This window comes from Danio rerio, chromosome 2, assembly GCF_052040795.2.
Source record: "Danio rerio strain M-AB ecotype USA chromosome 2, GRCz13ab, whole genome shotgun sequence".
In the NCBI taxonomy this organism is placed as follows: Eukaryota; Metazoa; Chordata; class Actinopteri; order Cypriniformes; family Danionidae; genus Danio; species Danio rerio.
This window is the reverse complement of record NC_141022.1, coordinates 10,275,405-10,297,930: the sequence shown is the minus strand read 5'-3', so window position 1 is coordinate 10,297,930 and position 22,526 is coordinate 10,275,405. Positions and strand designations below refer to the sequence as shown.

The window sequence follows — 22,526 nt, the reverse complement described above, 5'->3', positions numbered from 1 at the left end:
TAAAGCAGCATGTGCTTCACAAGCGCCCGTACCAGAATGGCGTATGGAAAACGACAGGATAAACTGTTCGTGATACTAAGTTTTTTCCTATGCATTGTACTAATACAGTGCCGCAGTCTGTTACCGTTGTCTGAAAAGCTAAAAGGAGATGATGAAGAGAGCCAAATTATATCAGAATATGTGTCGGACCAAAAGGGATATGTTGAGTCCTTTAATTTGGAGCACCTCAGTGACGATGTCAGGTATAAACTCCCAGGTATGAACACTTTACTGTGCTTCAGGAGGCCCATATAAATACACCAAAGTTTAATAGCCTACTGTACAGTGATAAAAAATTGTAAAATATAAGTTGTACTGTTTATTCATGTAGCCTTTTGTTTTGGTTTTTGGGGGAAATGTCTGTAGTTTCAGACCTGCGGGAGAAATCCACAATTAAAGGTCAACTCTACAGTTCTTCTGAAGCTGCCTGGGAAGCCATGTCTCCACAGTTGAGGTGTGGTGATGATGTCATGAGACTACAGCTCAGTGGTCCAGAAGTAGCACAAGTTGAGCTTTGTCGAGGTAGATGAGTGAACTCATCCATTTGTTTATCATGATATAGAATTTGATGGCAACAAAATCTTTAAGCACAGTAGTTCTTTTCCGTTTGCGGTTACTCGTTCATTCCTATTATTCATGGCTTTTGTGTTCCCAATGCATTATATGGTACAGAATATTTAAATGTGCATTTTTAAAAAATTCTTAAAGCTTGTCTGATAGGATGCCCATTTCCACAATAGGACACAATGACATGTGCTCAAAATTAAATGAACAATCACAATATTTACTCTAATTTCAGTGCAGGTAGCTGAATTGACATGTCCCAGATAAAGTATGCTTAGAAATATAATAAATTCTATACTTTTTATTGATTTTTGTTTGGCATATTTATAATACATCTAAACAAACACTTTTTATTAATATTTTAATACAATTTTAATATAAATGTGTCACTCCCTAAAATAAATGTCCCCTCTATTACTTTAATTGTAATCCTCATAAAAATGCCTCCTAATTGCTCTTCTAGTCATGCAATTCTCAGGAATTCTCACAATTATGAAGAAAAATTGTTTACAAGAAGGAGAGCTGGTGTCCCTGTTTTATCTTATTTTCAACATTTCAGAGTAGTTTTCTGTTGTGGCAAAGCATAACCTGTCCACCCTGCCACCCATTTGTATAGGAAAAAAAATTATATATATAAAATTATATATATTAAATAAAATTGTATATATTAAATAAGATTATAATATATTAAATAAAAAATTATATATATATATATATATATATATCTATATATATATATATATATATATATATATATATATATATATATATATATATATATATATATATATATATATATATATATATATATATATATACATATATATATATATATATATATATATATATATATATATATATATATATATATATATATATATACATACATACATACATACATACATACATACATACACACACACACACACACACACACACACACACACACACACACACACACACACACACACACACACACACACACACACACACACACACATTTATTTATTTATTTATTTATTTGTAATTTTGAGAAATTGAGTTAGTAAACATTGTTTAAAATCTTACCCAGGTCATCACTAGCATAGTGCTAGCCTGTTGTTTACCATATAAGTAGTAATGCCTGAGTTTTGCAAAAATTGTTACTCCTGTTACTGTTTTGCTTAAATATTGCACTAGGTCCATGGTATTTCTATTTATTATTATTATTATTGTTGTTGTTGTTATACAATCAAAAAAGATCAGTTTAAACCATGTGCATGATTTTGTGAGGGAATGGCACCCTTGTCTGCTGCAGAAAAGCAGAGATGTATTACACAGCACATCATAGTGCAAAACAAAATGACAACTCTGATTTAAATTAATAGTTTTATTAGCAATTTTCAGTATTTCACTGTTTACTGTGCTACACTGTAAAAAGGTGATTAGTTACTTAAAACGAGTAAACCAATTGCCTCAAAAGCAACAAGTTGACTTCACAAAGATAATGTAAGTAAACCCATTATAACTTGGAACTGTTAGTTGACTTAATTTTTATAACTATGGTAATTGTACTTTTTAAAAGTCAATTCTTCCCCTTTTACAGTGTCAGACTATTATAGCACATCTGTTTTCGAATAATTACTGTAATTATCACAATATTACATATTTGGTGCTTCATTAAGTCTGTTAAATCTACCATGATAGCCTGTTTACTGAATTTAGAAGACACACTGGAAGAGCAGATTTTTTTACTTTGGTGTTTTTCTAGATACAGAAAAGTTGGGGGTATATACACCTACAAATATACCTACAATAAAGGTGTATTTGAAAAAAAGTGATTAGTTTACTTAAAGTGAGTGCAATTTGCATAGTTATAAAAAATTGTCAACTTAACAGTTGTAAGTTACAATGCGTTTACTTCCATTGTTTTTGTGAAGTCAACTTGTTGATTTTAAAGCACTTGATTTACTTGCTTTAAGTATTGAATCACTTTACAGTGCATCTGTAGAAAATTTGTAAATGTTCCTCATATTTCATTTGTCCTTTTTGACAATTAATGTGATGTCTTAGATGTGACATTGAAAAAGTTCTTTTGATTATTCAGTAAGCATAATTGTGTTACTGATGATGGAATGAGAGAGTGGCAAACAAGTTGCCTTAGTTCTAATTGTAATGTCCACTCTGTGACTCCTCTCCCCCCGGAAACTGTGTATTTTTTTTCCATATTAAATCAACATATATTACACTGGCTTTTCTGGTTACTTGCATCCAAAGAACTGACAAAATTAAGTCACTTAAAAGGGAATTTAATTTCATTGCAGTCTCTTTTTATACTGAATGAAATATATAAAATTTACAATGTGCCATGGATCATAACGTCTTTTTCAGATACAGATGAAATCAGAATTATTAAACCCTTTTTGAATTATTATTATTTTTTTAATAAAAAAAAAGGTTTTAACAGAGCAACGAAATTTTCGCAGTATGTCTGAGTTTTTTCTTCTGGAGAAAGTCTTTGTTTTATTTTGACTAGAATAAAAGCAGTTTTATTTAAATATTTTTAAATGGCTTTTAAAGATGAGGAACGAGGAACATTTGGCTTGTTACATGTAAAAAATGCTAAACTGTAATATCTTTAGCTGGACCAGTATATTTTTCTTATTTAATAAGTACTCTAACTGAAATTTTAAAATCCTGGAAAAGTTAAAGTTATTTTTTAGGAACCGTTACTACTCTGCATTGGCACCAAATAGTAGGAATGAGCATTTTTATTATTTTTTTTTAATCAGTTATTTTTAAAAGGTTTTTTTTTTCTATTCAACTTTTTAATCTTTAAAAAGTATTGTTTAAACAAAGTGTCAAACTGTCTTAAATTGTTTTAAAATGGCCAATAATTAAAAATCTACAATAGTGTCATCAATGTGAGAATTTCAGTTCAAAATGCACGCACAGTTTCACAAATTGCTAATTTTTTAAAGTTCAAGTTGGTTTAGAAAATTAGTTCAAGTTTCTTGGGAAACATTTAAGTGCAAGAAAGAGCTCTGTGTGGTTTCAAATCATAATGGCTTGTTTTGTCGCAGGTAATGGCTCACCTGTCCTTCTCACTCAGTTGCCACCTCAATGTGGATATACAACACCTACATATGGTGGCCTTGTCTATTCTACTCCCTATGATGGATGTGGTGTTGATCAACAGGTATACTTTTCTCAACTCAACTTCGTGTTAGCACAGAATGAGTATCAACCTGGATGTTTCTCTTGGTTCAGGGCGGGAGTAATGTGATGCGGATGCAGTGGCATGGAAACTCTGCAGTCATTTCTTGTCCTATTGCCTCTTCTCCTGATATGTACAGTCCTGAGGTATCCCTGACTGCACCTAAAGAAACATCTCCACCTACACTCAAACCCCAATCTGTTGGATACCCTCAGGCATTTTTGGAATCTTTTTGGCCTTACAACGAGCCTGGTTACCCTTATCCTGGCAAGGTTTATTCCACGGATGAGGAGATTGTCTTGACCACCACAACCAACCCAGATACTACTCCGATGCCAACAGACAAGCCCCAACAACTTTCAGATTCTCAAATGTTTTGGTCATACTTCTACCCTAATTACAATTATCCTGGGAAGACACTGCCAAAGCCTCAACCTCCACCAACACAGAAGCCTCAAATCTCTCAGATGCGTTGGCCATATTTCTACCCAAATTATGGCAAACCAGTGCTTCCACAGAAACCAGTTCCAAGGCCAATCCAAACACCACCTGTGAACCCCCAATCCTCAGGGTACCCTCAAGGATTTTGGTCATTTTACTACCCTAAATACCAATCTCCTGGCAGGCCACAGCCAACAGCAAAACCAGTTCCAGCTTCCGTGTCCGATTCTGAATCAGTTGCCCAAGCTCCACCTTTGGACCCTCAGTTGTTTTGGTACCGTCAAGGATTCTGGCCATTTTACTTCCCTCAATACCAATATCCTAGTGGGCCGAAGCCCACAGAGAAACCAGATTGTGTTCCGACCACAACAGTTGCCCCAGATCCACTGGAGAAGCCTCAACTTCCATGGTACCTTCAGGACTTTTGGAAATATTACTATCCTTACTATTATGGTAAGCCAAACCCTGCCAACAAACCAATCTCATCAGTTGCCCAAACACCAATCCAGTTTCCTCAACTGCCAGTATACCCCCAGATCGATTGGTCGTATTACTATAATCGTGGCAAACCGAAGACACCAGTTTCTGCTTCAATTCCCGACACACCAGCAGTACCCCAACCACCACCCTATAAGCCTCAACCTCAGTACCCCCAGATGTTTTGGCAATATTATCCTAATTTCTTTCAAGAGTTTTATCCGCAATACCCTATCGAGCCTCCCCAAGCCCCTACCGAACCACCACCTACGACCACCCCTCCACCCTGTACTACCGTAGTTGTCAAATGCGAGCCCCCAGAGATCCTTGCTCCCAATTACCCTCCCCAGTACAATGTACAACAACGTCCTATGCTTTATGAAAAAGACCCCTTTTCGCTTCATTTTGTGGATCTGTCTGAGACTGATGCAGATTGAGTCTTTCCCATGATTTTGTAATATGTAATGACTGAGGGCAGATGGAATGGGGTTGCTCAAGTGCTACACCTGGCTTTGAAAAACAAAAATGCTACGATGTGAATGGAAAATTGCTTGCTTATGTCTCAATTTAATTGTCCAAATTCTCAAACAATTCAATAAATCAAATATGGTCAAAAGTCGTTTTTTTGTTGATTTATTATTTTAATTGTTATTAATATAAATCTCTGGAAGATTCAAGAACCAAACGTAGGAGAGACTATGATTCAAGTGTGGAAGATTTAGAGCAAAAACATGGATCTAGTTCACTGCCTTTTTCAGTGGCTGTGTTTCATTGCAAGGCTTTCATTTGTGCTCCTTGCGCGCTCATTCGCACGCTTCCCCCTCCCAGACCTTTTCTGTGTGTGATTCTGGTCTCCAGGGTGTAGCTCAGACACTGCAGTAGAAGCTAGGGCTTGGCTGCTGCACTATACAATGCGCTGAAAGATGGTGCACCAGGAGAAATGTGTTTACCAGGTAAGACCAGCCATTTTGCAGTTTTGTGGCATTGGCGTGCTGTATGTGCATGTAATAGGTTATGATGTGCGAGTTCAAAGCAAATTGATCATTTTCTGATGAAAGGAACTGTATTTTGAATCAATGTTAAGCTACTGTGTAGGTTTAGCTGAATATCTGATGTTTACTAGAAAAGCAATATGCACTGCTTAGGCTAAAATGATGCTGCTCATTTAAAAAAAAAAAAAAAAAAGGTCACTTTTGTTTGTGTGAGAGGTATGGGTGTCTGCGTTTGCTTAGCATTATGTGCTAATTTAGTGACTACAATTTTTAAAAAGCAACCAAAAATGACACTTGTGCTAGTTCTCAGAATACTACTTTACAGATATACTAGATTATACTGCAAGTAGTACATCACAGGGAGAGCTGTTTCTCATTTGTCTCTATAATTTAAGTACATCATCAATCAGATGCTCTTCTACACCGTTCATCTATCTATAGCATCAGTCCCAGAGGAACTGCTCTGCACCCAGTATGATAATGCAAAATAAGCCAAGGGGAAAAAAAATGTTAGTTATGGAATTTTACAGTTGCAGGCCTTATGATTATTCTGTAGGTGCCAGACATTTTAAAAGTGCATATGAGTCATTCTGAGCACCAAAAGGCAGCCATGTTGCCATGGCAATAATTTGAGCGGACTATAGGTTTGAGAATATATATTCATTTCAATATACAGACTATTATGTAGCACAGCAAATGTGTATTCTATCTAGCTATCTACAGTACGTTGATGACGGCCTGTTCTTTCCATCCATCCATTTGTTTATAAAAGGCCTCATCCATCCATCCATCCATCCATCCATCCATGTTTATGAAAGGCATCCTTTCCATCCCTTCATTCCTCCATTTGTTTATGAAAGGCCTTTATCTATCTATCTATCTATCTATCTATCTATCTATCTATCTATCTATCTATCTATCTATCTATCTATCTATCTATCTATCTATCTATCTATCTATCTATCTATCTATCTATCTATCTATCTATCTATCTATCTATCTATCTATCTATCTTGATGAAAGGCCTGTTCTTTCCATCCATCCACCTATCCATCCATTTGTTTATGAAAGGTCTTGTCCATCCATCCATCCATCCACCTATCCATCCATTTGTTTATGAAAGGTCTTGTCCATCCATCCATCCATCCATCCATCTATCCACCCATCTGTTTATTAAAGGCCTGTTCTTTCCATCCATCCATTTGTTTACAAAAGGTCTGTTCAGTCCATCCATTTATCCATCCATCTATCGATGTCAGCTTATTTATGAAAGGCATCTATCTATCTATCTATCTATCTATCTATCTATCTATCTATCTATCTATCTATCTATCTATCTATCTATCTTTCCATTCATCCATCCATCTGTTTATGAAAGGCCTGTTCTTTCCATCCATCAATTCATCCATTTGTTTACGAAAGGTCTGTTCCGTTCATCTATCTATGTAACAATCTATTTATGAAATATCTATCTATCTATCTATCTATCTATCTATCTATCTATCTATCTATCTATCTATCTATCTATCTATCTATCTATCTATCTATCTAGATGAAAGGCCTGTTCTTTTGTATCATCCATCCATTTGTTTATGAAAGGTCTGTTCTTTCCATCCATCCATCTGTTTATGAAAGGCCTGTTCTGTCCATCCACCTATCCGTCCATTTGTTTACAAAAGGTCTGTTCCATCCATCCATCTATCTGTTTATGAAAGGCCTGTTCTTTCCATCCATCCACCCATTCATCTTTTTGTTTACGAAAGGTCTGTTCCATTCATTCATCCATCCATCCATCCATCTATCTATATATCTATCTATTTATGAAAGGCCAGCTCCATCCATCCATCCAATAATTCAAATAAGCTTTATTGGCATGACTTTTCAAGTATTGACAAAAAATTGCAGATTACATAAACAATGAATAAAATAGTGAAGTGATTATACAGTATAATAAGGATAAGTATATACACACAATTAGATATTTGATATATACAAAGACAAATATGATTACTAAAAAAGGTTATGAAAGTAAAATAGTAATATATAATACATATGTCATGTAGATGGTTTGTATTATACATCCTCTAATTTTTCTCTCATTCTTTGTCTCCTTTTTTATCCAATTATTGACTGTAGTCATTTCCATGCAAGCACACAATCTAAATTTAGATTGTACCTTCCAATCCACACACCCATTATTGCCATCTTTCCTTTTCCACGTTGCTCTTGTAATCCACCAAATTATTTATAATCTTCCTCAAGCTTTAAATAGCCACTGTATGTAGATGTATGAAAGCGGATGAGTGTTTAAAAATGCCATGTCAAACTGCGAGATCCTCTATGGCCTTTTACATGCTGTGTGACTCTGACTGCTCTCCTCATTCAAGTCAACTGTGTTTTCGCTCAGGCCCAGAGGAATGAGAGGGAGTCCATTAGGCAGAAGCTGGCCCTTGGCAGTTTCTATGACGACGGACAGATTACCTTTACTGGCTGTAGCAAGAGCGGCAAAAACTGCCTGTCCTCACGGTCAGTGTGTGCTTCTGTTCAGTGGGTTGGTGGTGTGTCATGCAGTACGTAATGTTGGCTATTTTAAGCGTAGAACTGCACTGACTTTGATCAATATAGCTAGAGTTTTAATAAAAGAAATATGACCACTTTTTAAAATCTTTTTGCTGAGAATATTTTTGGCTTTGTCCCATTTGCTTCAAGATGACTAAGCATTATTTGTTACATCATCAAGTTATGAAACAAGCAGCTCTGATTCAATGTTTTCAATCTAAGAAAAGCTTACTTTAATCATTGCATAAAAATTAATCTAATATGATGCTCCTGACACATCCAAATGTTTATAAAGAAGAATTCTCGAATATATCTGCTTCAGTATTGATTCTTTCAAGTGTTCTAAAATAAGTATTCCTGGACAAAGCTCAGTGTTCACATCTAAAGCTTGTGCATTGCTTTTAGACCTTAATAATAATAAAATAATAAATTAGATAAGATTTACAATTAGAAAAGGTCTTTGCTTTAATTTGCATGGCTACATTCTCTTGCTCTGACAATTGATCATTGTTTTCAACGTAATGCACGGTAAAACTCAAAAAGTAAGGGAACCGTTTAAGGAAACCATTTGCAACAAACTATTCGAGTTAAAAAACTAATCCATATGTGTACTGTGAACTTAATTTAAGTTGAAGTAATGAGGTATTTAATTGACTCATTACCTTCAACACTATATATATAGTATATGTATAGTACACTATATATAGAGTTCAAAACTCTTTTCAAATGAGTAACTACACTCATTTCGTTTGATAAAGTTTACAGTTTTACAGTGTAGAAAAATGACTCTTTAATGAAAGAGGACATCTGTGTTTATTTTCTGTTGGGTAACCCATATGGGGTTAATTAGAAATGATTGGGCAGATATAGCAGCTAAGAAAGTGCTATAGTTTGAAGGAGCAGAATGTAAAATTCCTGTGTCTAATGTCAAACCTGCTTTGAATCTGTACATTTGTGAAATGACAAATGGGATAAAGATTAATGAAAAGAAATAACTGTTTATATATATATATATATATATATATATATATATATATATATATATATATATATATATATATATATATATATATATATATATATTGTGTGTGTGTATATACAGTTGAAGTCAGAATTATTAGCCCCGCTTTGAATTTTTTTTCTTTTCATAAATATTTCCCAAATTATGTTTACCGAGCAAGGAAATTTTTACAGTATGTCTGATAATATTTTGTTTTCTGGAGAAAATCTTATTTATTTCCGCTGGAATAAAAGCAGTTTAATTTTTTTTTAAATGCATTTTAAGGTCAAAATAATTAGCCCCTTAAAGCTAATTTTGTTTTTGATAGTCTAAAGAACAAACCATCATTATACAATAACTTGCCTAATTACCCTATCAAGCCTATAGTTAACCTAGTTAGGCCTTTAAATGTCACTTTAAGCTGTATAGAAGTGTCTTGAAAAATATCTAGTCAAATATTATGTACTGTCATCATGGCAAAGATAAAACAAACCAGTTATTAGAAATGAGTTTTAAAACTATTATGTTTAGAAATGTGTTGAAGAAATCTTCACTCCGTTAAACAGAAATTGGGGAAAAAATAAACAGGGGGGCTAATAATTCTGACTTCAACTGTATAAGTTTTGACATACCCAAAACATTTATATACTGTTACATACTGTGTTGCAAAATAATTCCCGTTAATACTTTATATTAAAGACAGAAACTGATTGATTATATAATAAATGGCTTCATACATTTACAGACCATGTTTTTTTTCTGTGTGTATTTTTAATGTGCAGCTAGGTAATACAAAGTTTCCTAGAATGCTTTAGGAAAGTCCATGAACAATAACATTTCAGAAAACTAGTCAAAGTGCATGTTTTCCTTCTTCTGTTTATGTTAAAAAAAAAAACACTATGAGGCGATATTACATAACCATTCTCACAGTAGCAAACTGACAAACTTATGAAACCTTCAGTTGGATTTTAGACTTACTTGAAGTGTCAGTTTTCTAAGAATACTACTAACCACAAAAACTCTCTTGTGATTGAACAGGAAAGTCTGACAAAGTGATTTACATGGGAAGTGTGTTTCAGGGTGGTTAACAAATATTAAAAATAGAGGTAACTTTCTTTCGCTTTTTAGTTTTACACATGGTCGGAAGTTCTTATTTTAAAGTTAACAGTCCAACTTCTATAATCAAAATGCATTCTAAAAGGCATATTTTGGCATTAAGCCGTTTTTGTGTCTTTGCTGCTAATAATTTACCATTTTACACATAATTTTTTTATTTATGCTAAACAAACTCAGTGTAAGACTTGAGAGACCACAAATACTTTGATGTCTTGGACAGTTTAATTATGAGCTGGAAACACAGAGACAACCGGCTCCAAAACCCAGCAGGTGGGAATGCGGGAAAACCAGCATCCCTCCTTTCCTTCATTTACATTTGAAGCATCCTTGCAACCCCCCTGTTCACCCACCCACCCACCCACTCTAAACACTGTACTCACGCAGAATGGTCATTTTAAAGTGTGAACGTTCTATATTAGGCGATACAGTGGCGCAGTAGGTAGTGCTGTCGCCTCACAGCAAGAAGGTCGCTGGTTTGAGCCTCGGCTGGGTCAGTTGGTGTTTCTGTGTGGAGTTTGCATGTTCTCCCTGGGTTTCCTCCGAGTGCTCGGGTTTCCCCCATAGTCCAAAGACATGCGGTACAGGTGAATTGGGTTGGCTAAATTGTCCGTAGTGAATGAGTGTGTGGATGTTTCCCAGAGATGGGTTGTGGCTGGAAGGGCATACGCTGCGTGAAAACGTTCTGGATAAGTTGGCGGTTCATTCCGCTGTGGCGACCCCGGATTAATAAAGGGACTAAGACGACAAGAAAATGAATGAATGATTGTTCTATATTAATCCAAGTGACTTTATCTGTCATGTTTGATATCATTTGAAATGTCTCAGTGCGACTGGTACAATGGTCCCATTCCCTCAGAAACAGACATAATCAAAACAATAGACATATAACTTCAGATATCTTTTGAACCACTACGAACTCTTTCACTAAATGCAAATGCCTTTTGTTATTCAACACACCCCTTTCCACGAGGAGATTCTTGGATTTACTACTTTGGAGGAAGTTTCTAAATGTTCGGGGCGATCCTATGCCCAGATCAGCCCATAGCGTGGAGTTCTCATGCTCCATGCAGTGTATATTTTGAAGTCAGGTGCATCTCTTGATCTTGGATTTATCTTTGATAATTATCTGATATCCTATATTGATCGTTTATGAATTGACTGAATGAATTGGCACGAAATACATTTACCTGACTAATAAATTATGTTTTGAATTATTCAAACAGAGATCGTGTTATTATCTCTAGATTACGTTAAATCCATAACACCACAAGCCCCTGTACAGGTTAATAACGGACTAAAACACTTTAGATGGAGCAGCGTGGCACGTTATATGATGTTCTTAGAGCTCCGACTAACACACTGGTATAAAGTATCAAGTATACACTGGTTTAAAGTATACTTGGACTGTAAAAGGCCTATAATGGGTTTTCTATTTAGAACAACAAAGTATTGTTGAGACCAATCTAAATGTGGGTAGGCATTTATCTCAAAATTTATATTACTATTTAAATCATATGGTGATTACTCAAAGTTACTAATAGTTTAAGTAAATTGGTCTGCTTGATTCTATAGTAATGATTATGGTGTGATTAAATAGTTTGTCTTTGATTTAGTAGATAGCAGATCTAGGCGGACCACACAACAAAAAATTTTTAATCTGAGTAAGTAGGGTTCTGCCTTTTTAGAATAGTGGCTAATTTCCTCTGTTTAATAACCAAGACCGACAAGCTTGTGCTTAAGAGATTGTATACTTAGCCGGTACAAGACTCAGGATGTTGTAGGAATCTGAATGAACGAGCATGCAATAACAAATCTAAGAGAATATTCAATCATAAACTAAAGTAATATTAAAAGAAACTACATAATGTTTTATAGGCTAATTGGAGTCAGATAAAACGAGGATAAATATATCAATATTCTAAACCACCTCATACTAAATTTTGAGTCAGATATGAGTTCAATTTAAAGTAAATCAACATTGTGCACTGGAAAGACCGAACATGCAGTAAACCTGCGTCCACCAGTGGGCACCGTCATTGGGCTAACTGGCTGGACCCTACACTTTGACTCAACAAATCTTGAACGATGCATTTTACCCTTCACTCGTTACAAACCTGTTTGACTTGATTACAAATTGGTTACAAAAAAACGATTGGTTTGTTGATTACAAATGAAGATATTTTAAAGAAACCTGTAACTATTAACATCCGTTGTAATTTTTCCCTACTATGGAAGTCAGTGGTTACCAGTTTTCAGCTTCCTTCATAATATCTTTTTTGCGTTCAACAAAATAAAAAAAAACGTAAAATAAAAAAATAAGAAAACTCCGCTATGAATAATAATGAGAAACCGACACGTCATCTTTGCACTTGCGGTTTTGTGCTACGTCGCCGATTTTTATCACACCCAAAAAATTATTTTTAACCCGGAAGCTGAAATTAGCTGACAAAGGTTCAAAATTATCCAGTTTTCCCCACAATTACAGCTAACAGGTGCTAACATTGTCTTAACGGATGCTCAACACACACACATCTATTAAAATCTCAAAAAAAGTACTCAAGGGTTTCGTGAACCTTTAAAGGTAAAAGGCATAGTTCACTCAAAAATCACTCTTCACTTAATATTTACTCGCCCTCGAGTGGTTGTAGACTTCTTAACAGAAAAGGGGAGCTGAAAATCTTTAATCATTGACTTCCATTTGAATAAACAAAAACCGTGAAAGTCAATGGTTACAGATTTCCAGCATTCTTCAAAATATCTTCCTTTGCGTTCAGAAAAAGAGGAAAAAAGCAACGCATAAAGGTTTGAAACAAGTAAAGAATTATGACAAAATTATAATCATTGGATGATGTTTTTTGAATGTCCAACCATTATAATGTACAGTGAGTTCTAATAATGTGCAGTATATAAAACAAAAACCTGAAAATTGAAGTTGTGATATTACTCAAGTTTGTAAACTTCAGAAAACGTCAAGTAAAGCTCAATAATTTGTCTTATTTTATTTTTAATTTCATGTTGGTATATATTTTTTGAAGTACAGCTGTTTTGACCTTATGTCCGTTATAATGGACAAAGAAATCAATTAAAGATTATTAAAAAATTGTATTCTTTTTTATTTGGTCTCATTTAAAACAATTTTAATTTAAAGTTAATATGAACATAATTCAGGTCTGAAGGGGTTAACAACAAATGTAACCGTATTATGCCATCAAAATACAGACCTGTTAAATATCCCTGTCTTTTCTCACTCTAGTCTTCAGAATGGGGTGAACCTACAGATGTGCTTTGTGAATGACAGCAGCAGTGACCGGGACAGTGATGCAGAGGACAGCAGAACAGAGACCAGCCTGGACACCCCATTGTCACCTATGGTATTAACCCTTAGCTGTTTCTGCATGTTTGGATCTATGTTCGGAATGAAACGAATAGCTTTTTTTCTTTCTCTCCGCAGAGTAAACAGAGTTCCTCTCTGTCAGACCGGGATACAGGAGAGGAAGACCTAGACTCGGAGGATTCGGAGTTCTGGCGGCTCCAGCGGCGGCTGCAGGAGGAGGCGCGTGTGGCTCTAGCTTTGGCCCGTCCCATGGCCCGCATGCAGGTGGAGGTGGAGAGACAAATTCAGATACACAGAAGGTCTCCTGTGGCAGACCTGGTTAGTGAGACAAGTGTCCAACAATAGTCTTGTGCTAAACACTAGTTTTATACACACTTAGAAGAACACTCCACTTTTGGGGGGTAAATATAGAGTTAAGCAGTTAAACAGTTAAGTTTTACAATTTTAAAATCCAATCAGCCGAAAACACTTTTAGCTTCGCTAAGCATACATGATTGAATCTGATTGGACCATTAGCATGTTTTTTACGCTTATATGGAACTACTTTCTCTCATTCTTGTGTAATAATCAAAGAACTTTGCTGCTGTACAGCAGGGGTTATGATATTACACAGTGCTGTTACAGTATCTAATTCAGTGTTTACTAAGCCTGTTCCAGGTGTACCATTCTACGTACCTCGCTTAAATGATCTAAGATGATTTGACAGATCCTGGATCTTTTAATTTTGATAACTGATCTCTGGCTAAAGTCTGGATGAACTAATCTGAGATCGCTGTGTGTGTTGTGAAGGACTGTTTTATCGATCTTAAAATCATGACCAGCAATGCAATGATTAACTGACAGCACAGTAGCGTAATGACTTCATCTGAATAATATTCAATTATCCATGTGAGCAAAATTTTATAAAATTCGTAGTAAACGGTTTGTAATGATACGCAATACCTTTCCACCTTTGTTGTGGGCTACATGCTTTACACTTTACATCTCAAGAGTATTTAGCAATTTATTTAGTTTTACATTTAGAGCGGATTTTCTTTATAGCCTAGGCCTATTTAATTTGCCAATTTTAATAAATTTTGCATCAAAAAAGCATTTTGATATAGGTAAAGATGTCTGCATCTTCTGCAAAGCATCAAATCACCGTCATATTAGCTGTCAAAACATGTGCGTGACTGCATAAATTATTAATCCTTAAAAACAACTGTCGAATATTGTGCATGTTTATTTACATGCACAAATTGTAAAGCTGGGTTGGTATCTTAAAATAGTACACGTTTGTATCTTAAAAAGTCCATATTAGTAAATGTTCTTTTTGATCCCCCTGGGGAGAACCACCCCGCTTTTGTACTTGTATTTCGGGGTTCAGATTGCATAAGTTTACATACATTCTAAAAAAAGGAACACAACCATTTTTTTTAAAATAATGTCTGATGGTAGATCGTACTACATGCTTAGTTAGGTCCATTAGGATTACCTAAATCGTTTACATTTGCTACATGCCAGAAAAATGAGCTAAAAAAATTTTAAGGACATTTTTTATTAATTTCTAGACAGTCAAAAGTTTACATACTGTACATTTCCTTATTCTTTTAGCTTTGTTTTTAAACAGTATAAATTTGGTCAAATGTTTTGGGTATCCTTCCACAAGCTTCTCACAATAGTTTGAAGGAATTTTGGCCCATTCCTCCTGACAGAATTGGTGTAACTGAGTCAAATTTGTTGGCTGTCTTGGTCGCACAAGCTTTTTCAACTCTGCCCACAAATTTTCTGTAAGATTGAGATCAGGGCTTTGTGATGGCCACTCCAAAACATTCACTCTGTTGTCCTTAAAGCACATTTGAACTAAATTTGGCTGTATGCTTAGGGTCATGGTCTGTTTGTAAGACCCATTTATGGGCAAGTTTTAATTTCCTGGCTGATGTCTTGAGATGTGGCTTCAGTATTTCTACATAATGTTCTTTCTTCATGATGACGTATGCTGTGAAGTGGACCAGTCCCTCCTGCAGCAAAACAGCCCCACAACATGATGCTGCCGCCCCCATACTTCACAGTTGGGATGGTGTTCCTAGGCTTGTAAGCTTTCCCCTTTTGTTCTGCAAATGTAACACTGGTCATTATGACCAAACAGTGTAATTTTAGTTCCATCAGACCACAGGACATGTCTCCAAAAATTATTCTTTTCCCCAGTGTAATTTAGCTAATTGTAATCTGGCTTTTTTGTTGATTCTGGCTTGTTGATTTTCCCATGTTGTGACACAAGGAAGCAGTGTGTTTGAGGTTTTCCTTAAATACTATTCTACAGTTGTGCCTCGAATTAACTCAAATGTTGTCAACAAGCCAATCAAAATCTTCCAAAACCTTGACACCATCACTTGAGCTTTTTCAGAGGCATAATAATCTTATTGTATGTAAACTTGACTTGAAGAAAAGTTATAACAATTTCTCAAAAAATATCTCTCATTATTCTGCTATTAAGCATAACAGAAACCAATTTGATAATCCTAATTTACCTAAAAGAGAAAACGTTAACTCACATTAACATCTGACTTTTTTTTTTATGGTTATGTGCCTTTTTATACAGTGTAGGTAAACTTCTGGTTACAACTGTATGTATGTATGTACATATTATTTATAATTTATTATTTTTTATTTTATGTATATAAACATAAATATTATTAAATTATTAAACATTACTAAATATTATAAATTATAAATCTTTTTTTAAATAAACTTTATTTATTGAACACAAGTGAATGGCATTCGTTGTATACAAATGTCCAATTTCTGCTTCTCTATCTTTAAACATTTGGAAACATTTAACCGCAATATATATATATTATATATATATATTATTATTATTATTATTATTACAACAATATACAACAATAATGTGCTACCTACTTCTTGGTTTATAAATTCTAAATGTGTGTATATATACTTTTTTTTTTTTTTAATACTATTTTCCCAAGTGTATATAACTTATAGGTTACTACTGTAAGAAAATATCAGCCCTCGGTACATACTTTCAGTATCACCTTTGCCTGAGAAAACCTGATCTAATCCTGTTTATATGAAATAAGCCTGCTCCTGAGCTGGTTTGAGCTACGAGAACTGTTGCTATGACATGTTATAGCATTATATGAATTTTCGGATAAGTTTTGATAAACAAAATGATCCTGGATCATGTCAAATTGTCAATAACCAAATCCAGCTTTTGAGTTATCCACGTATGAAGATCCCTGGACCCCTGGAGGCACATCAACAGATATTTTAAAGGCTTCTGACCCAATTATTTCAGGATTTATAGTCTTCTAATATTCTGATGAGTTCACTCAGATGTGTTTGTTTAGGAAGTTGACGATGTGTACTGATGGTGCATGCCAGGAACATGGTTGGGAAACACTGATTTACCTAGCTGGGAACTATTTTACAGGCACTACTGCTGCAGCCATGTTATTTTAAACTGAGAGTGTTTAGGAGCCATAAATGAGAAGGCTCAACCTCCTTTAGTAGACTTTGCTATTCTATGAATTCAAATACTATGAATGTTAATTATTACTTGTTTTCAACATTCTTCACAAATATTTTTGTGGTTAGCAGAAAAACATGAATACATGAGTACATTTAATAATAAATAAATATATACATTTATTATTAAAACAAATAATTTATTTATTAATTAATTAAGTAATTAATTAAAGCACTTTCATTTGGATTAAACTTTTTCCCTATGCTAGTTACCCCATCTGCCACATATCAGTGAGTGTCTGATGAAGAGGAATCTGAGGCCTGTGGACATGAGGGATATGAGCCTTGGTCAGTTACAAGTCATCACCAATGATCTGCATTCTCAGATACAAGGTGAAGTCAGATTTATTCCAAAAATATACATTCTTTGAAGCGGATTAAAACCTTTGTTGTTATAAAACTATTAAACATAACCCATGCTTGTCCTAGTACAGTGCAATGCCAGGGTGTCCAAACTCGGTCTTGGAGGGCCTGTGTCCTGGTGAGTTTAGCTCCAAACCTAATATAACACACCTGAACCAGCTAATCAAGCTCTTAGGTATACTACAAAATTTCTGGCAGGTGTATTAAGGTAAGCTGGAGTTAAACTCAGCTGGACATCGGCCCTCCAGAAGTTTGGGCACCCCTTGTCTAGTTCAAGTTGTTTTATTGGCATGATTTTTTTTGCAGTATATCCAAAGTGTTTTAGATTTGTATAAAATATGTAATATAATCATCAAATAACAAAATTGGTCGGTCTGTCTACCTACCTACCTACGTCTATTTTTGTATCTGTCTCTCTGTCCTAAAAATTAAGAAAACTAAATAAAAATATGTATATATTGATTGAACTGTAGGGTCCAGCCAGTTGGTCCAATGATGGTGTCCACTGGTGGATGAAGGTTCACTGCATGTTCGGTCTTTCCAGTGCACAATGTTGATTTACTTTAAACTTCCTCGTTTTTTTCTGACTCCAATTATAAAACATTGATAAGATTATTTTGTTTCCTTTCACATTATTTTAGATTATGATTGAATATTCTCTTCGGTTATTCTCATTCATTGCGATTCCTATAACATCCTGAATCTTGTACCGGCCGAGTATACAATTTCTTAAGCACAAGCATGTCAGTCTTAGTCACTAAACAGTGGCGATTGACCGCTATCCTAAAAAGGCAGAACCCTACTTACTCAGATTAGGATATTTTTTATGCGGTCCCCATAGATCTGCTACCTCCTAAATCAAACAGAGCTATTTAGTCATATAATGATCATTACTATAGAATTAAGCAGACCAGTCGTACTTAAACTATTAGTAACTTTGAATAATCACTATACTATCTAAATAGTATTATAAGTTTAACATGTGAAGGACTATCCCCTTAGATAACCTTTTACAGTCCTAGTATACATGAATTAATGCCAATGTGTTAGTCGGAGCTCTAAAGACATCATATAGCGTGCCGCAATGCTCCGTCTACCGTGTTTTAGTCCGTTACTAACCTGTACAGGGGCTTGTGGTGTTATGAAATTAACACGAACACGAACTTTGTTTGAATAATTCAAAACATAACAATTTATTAGTCAGGTAAATGTGTATTATGCCAATTCATTCAGTCAATTCATATAAATCCAAGTTTAAAATAGGCATTCCTGACTTCAAAATATACATAACATGGAGCGTAAGCTCCATGTTACGGGGTGATCTGGGTAAGCAGAATCGCGCCAAACATTTCTCAAACCTTACCTTAAGTAGTCCAAGAATCCCCTCAAGGAAAGGGGTGTGTGCATAACAAAAGGCATTTGCATTTAGTGCTGCCTGTGGTAAAGTCACACCCTTCACAGTGGTTCAAAAGATGCCTGAAGTTATATATTTATTGTTTTGATTATGTCTATTTCTGAGAGAATGAGACCATTGTACCAGTCGCACTGAGACATTTCAAATGACATCAAACATAATAGATAAAGTCACTTGTGTTAATTTAGACAATCAGACATGGAAATAACCATATGTGTAAGTTGAGGTGGTTGAAGTCGAGTTTCAGTGCATTCAAATGTACATGTAGCGGGAACTGGTTCTTTCCCGCATTCCCACCTGCTGGGTTGTGGAGCCAATTGTCTCTGTTTTTGGCTCATGTTTGAATTGTCAAAGACATCAAAGAATTTGTGATAACTCACGCCTTACAGAACTGATTGATTTTTTTTATTGTGTTGTAGGTCTGAATGAGGAGCTGGTTCAGCTTTTGCTAATGAGAGATGAACTCCACATGGAACAGGATGCCATGCTGGTAGATGTGGAAGATCTAACCAGGTTAGTCCATAACCTAGTTAAAACCCAGCCTTGAATGAGATGAGATGCCTCTAAAAGCAATCAATGTTCCAATGTTTTTAACAGGCATGCGCACAGCCAGCAGAGGCACATGATGGAGAAATCTCTGGGCAAAGGCAAATCAGCTTGCCACGGTGGCTGTGGTTCTCCATTCTAAAGACACAGAGAATAAACCCTTGCGTTTCACTATACGAAGAAGCAATGTACTAAATGTAGATCCCTTTTTTCCAACTAGTCGTGTGTGTAAAGCTTTGTGTGGATGTATGTTATTTATACATGCTGTGTTCATGCATGCTGGCACCTTGGGAAGTTTTAGTTCCTTGTCACTGTCCATCTGGCTCGCTCGGTCGGGGTCGGCGGAGCTGTGACATTCGTATGAAACTGAACTGAATCAGTTTTAAGCAAACTAGAACTAGAATTCCACCTGCCTGACATGCTGAATATGTCCCACGAAGTGAAATGTTATGGCTTTTTTTCCGTGTTCATCCGTGTAAAGAGGCTTTGACACAATTTACAGTTATATAAAAATAAAAATGATTTACTTAAGGGTTATATATTAATACTGAAGGAAGGATATGAATCAAGATGGCATATTTTCCCGAATGTACACTTGTTGTTCTACACTCCAAAAATTATTTTTGCTGTTTGATCAAACTATAAATAGTGTTTAAAATGAGTTGAAACAACACCATTCTTAAGGTTTTTTGGGACAACTGAAATGTCTTATGTTTAATCCACTTAAAAGTGTAAAAAATATATTGAGTTAACTTTACTGATTTATGTTGGAACAAGATGAAGGAATCGTGTGGAACAAAGACATTGTAAGTCTCTTTGCACTGACCAAAATAACAAACAACTTCAATAGAAGGCTAATTCACCCAAAAATCACTGATCAATTAACAAATGGCACAACCGTGTGAAGATATTTCATCTGTGTTTGTCCTAAAAAATGCAAATAAATCAACATTGTTTGGTTGTCTTTCGCAGTATTGACAAAAATATATTTTTATTTTCCACAAAGGGAAGAACGGCACATTAATGTTTGGGTGAGCTATTTCTTTAACACTGATTTGCTTCTCTGTGAAGATTGTAGCTGGATTCCCTTAAGCTTCTGCAATAATTTGGGATGAATGCATTTATTCTACTCTATAGTTTTACTCTGTTTTCGCTGTATTGGTATATAAGCTGAATATGGAGCTCTCTTATACCAAAATAATATTAACAACAAAAAGGTGGTAACTCATCCTTCTGTTCTACTGTGTTCAACTATTGTTAGTCTTTAACAAAAATCTCTATTTTACTTACTTTTTCACCCAATTGTGTCTTTTCCTGTGTCACTTATGTATACAGCTGAGGACAAAATAATTAACCCTCAAGTAATACGTTTTCCTGTGTAATTATTTCCAAATTATTTTCCAAAGTGATGTTTAGCAGAGCAAAAAGTACTGTAAGAGTACTGTAAAACTCAAGTTAAGGCAACTCAAACTGTTTGAGAAAACTGATTGCAACAAACCATTTCAGTAAAAAAAACTAATCTATTTGAGTAATGTGAACTTACTCCATTAAAATTGAAGTAATGAGGTAATTAATTAACTCACTATACCTTCAACACTGAGTTCAAAACTCTTTTCAAATAAGTAGAATTAACTTCCAGTAAATTGAGTTAACTACACTCATTTCATTTGATAAAGCTGACTGTTTGGTTTTACATATATACTACATATATTTACTATTACGTTTACATGTTAACATTACATTTACTATATATATATATATATATATATATATATATATATATATATATATATATATATATATATATATAGTAGGCAACATTTGATCAAGATCTTTTATTGAAGTCGTCAACATTTTGAAAATGTATTTGATCCATTTCAAATGTTGACATAAAGAGTATATATATATTTTATATATATATATATATATATATATATATATATATATATATATATATATATATATATATATATATATATATATATATATATATAAAACAAACCAGTTATACAATGACTTGTCTATTAAGTCTAACTTGCCTAGTTAATCCAATCAGCCAAGTTAAAAGGTAATTACTGGTCTCTTAAAAAATAACTAGTCATCTTTGAATAAATGACAGAAATTAGATATTAGAAATTAATTAAACTATTGTTTAAGAAAACATCTTCATTGAGCAGCACTTTGGAAATATTTGAAGAATAAATACAACTTCAGAGGAGAATTAATAATTTGGTGTTCAACTCTTAAGTGACACGACATGGTTGAAATTCTGTATGTGTTTGGTCACTCAACTGTCAAAGGAAATTGTGGAAAATAAATAAACAAACGGCTTACAGTAATATGTGCTAGTGTGTTTTCGTTTTCATCTGTTTAGCACAGTCACAAGGGAAGAGGCACTCAACACCAAACAAGTGTCATTGTGGTTTGTGTTATAGGTCAGTCCCAAAAATGAAACTTCTTGAGTTGAATAAAAATCTATAAACTGTGTTTAAAAAAACCTCTCTCTCTTCGTTAACTTAATATGCAAATTTTGTGTCTCCACAGAACTGATCACAGCAATGAATCTGAGAAAACAGCACTTTGTCATGAAGTGTCAGCTTACAATATTTGAAACATGAGTAATTTTAACTTCCTTTTTGTGGCCGTATTACACAAAACTCTACAAATCCCTGCCCGCATTCCCCTCCTCTCCCCGTCCCTGGGGCAACAGCCCAACACCACAATATTGCATCATGCTCAGCAGATATGATGACTCTGTACTACCAAATGAACACAAATAATAAGGAAAATAAAACAGTTGGGTTGTTTTTAGTGTTTTTTCCAGTCTTATGTTTTTCAGAACTCAGATTTAAAAACAAATTTTAATTCTGATCTTGACAAAAGTTACAATATGCATATATAATAAACAGTTGAAGTCACAATTCTTAGCCTCCCCGTATATTTTACCCTCAATTTCT

General features: G+C 34.6%; 2 protein-coding genes and 1 long non-coding RNA gene across 3 annotated transcripts; 2 read left to right on the top strand and 1 right to left on the bottom strand.

Annotated features, from left to right (window-relative positions):
- The first annotated feature begins 28 nt into the window (after window positions 1-28).
- Window positions 29-5,333, top strand: wu:fi34b01. Its single transcript, XM_087240479.2, has 4 exons — window positions 29-256; window positions 406-561; window positions 3,666-3,781; window positions 3,853-5,333. Exons 1-4 carry the CDS (start codon window positions 37-39, stop codon window positions 5,152-5,154), a joined length of 1,794 nt encoding a protein of 597 aa, XP_087096605.1. The 5' UTR covers window positions 29-36; the 3' UTR covers window positions 5,155-5,333.
- A 215-nt stretch (window positions 5,334-5,548) lies between these two features.
- LOC147846212 (uncharacterized) lies at window positions 5,549-12,668 on the bottom strand. Its single transcript, XR_015478270.1, has 2 exons — window positions 9,876-12,668; window positions 5,549-7,885 (listed from the first exon to the last, which is right to left on the bottom strand). It is a non-coding gene; the product is annotated as an uncharacterized LOC147846212 (long non-coding RNA).
- On the top strand, window positions 5,614-20,962 carry zgc:153615. The gene is given in 7 exon segments (NM_001077791.2): window positions 5,614-5,670; window positions 8,117-8,235; window positions 13,638-13,755; window positions 13,836-14,036; window positions 17,456-17,579; window positions 19,443-19,536; window positions 19,621-20,962. Coding segments are annotated over 7 exon segments (777 nt in total). The 5' UTR covers window positions 5,614-5,640; the 3' UTR covers window positions 19,712-20,962.
- Window positions 20,963-22,526: the final 1,564 nt, after the last annotated feature.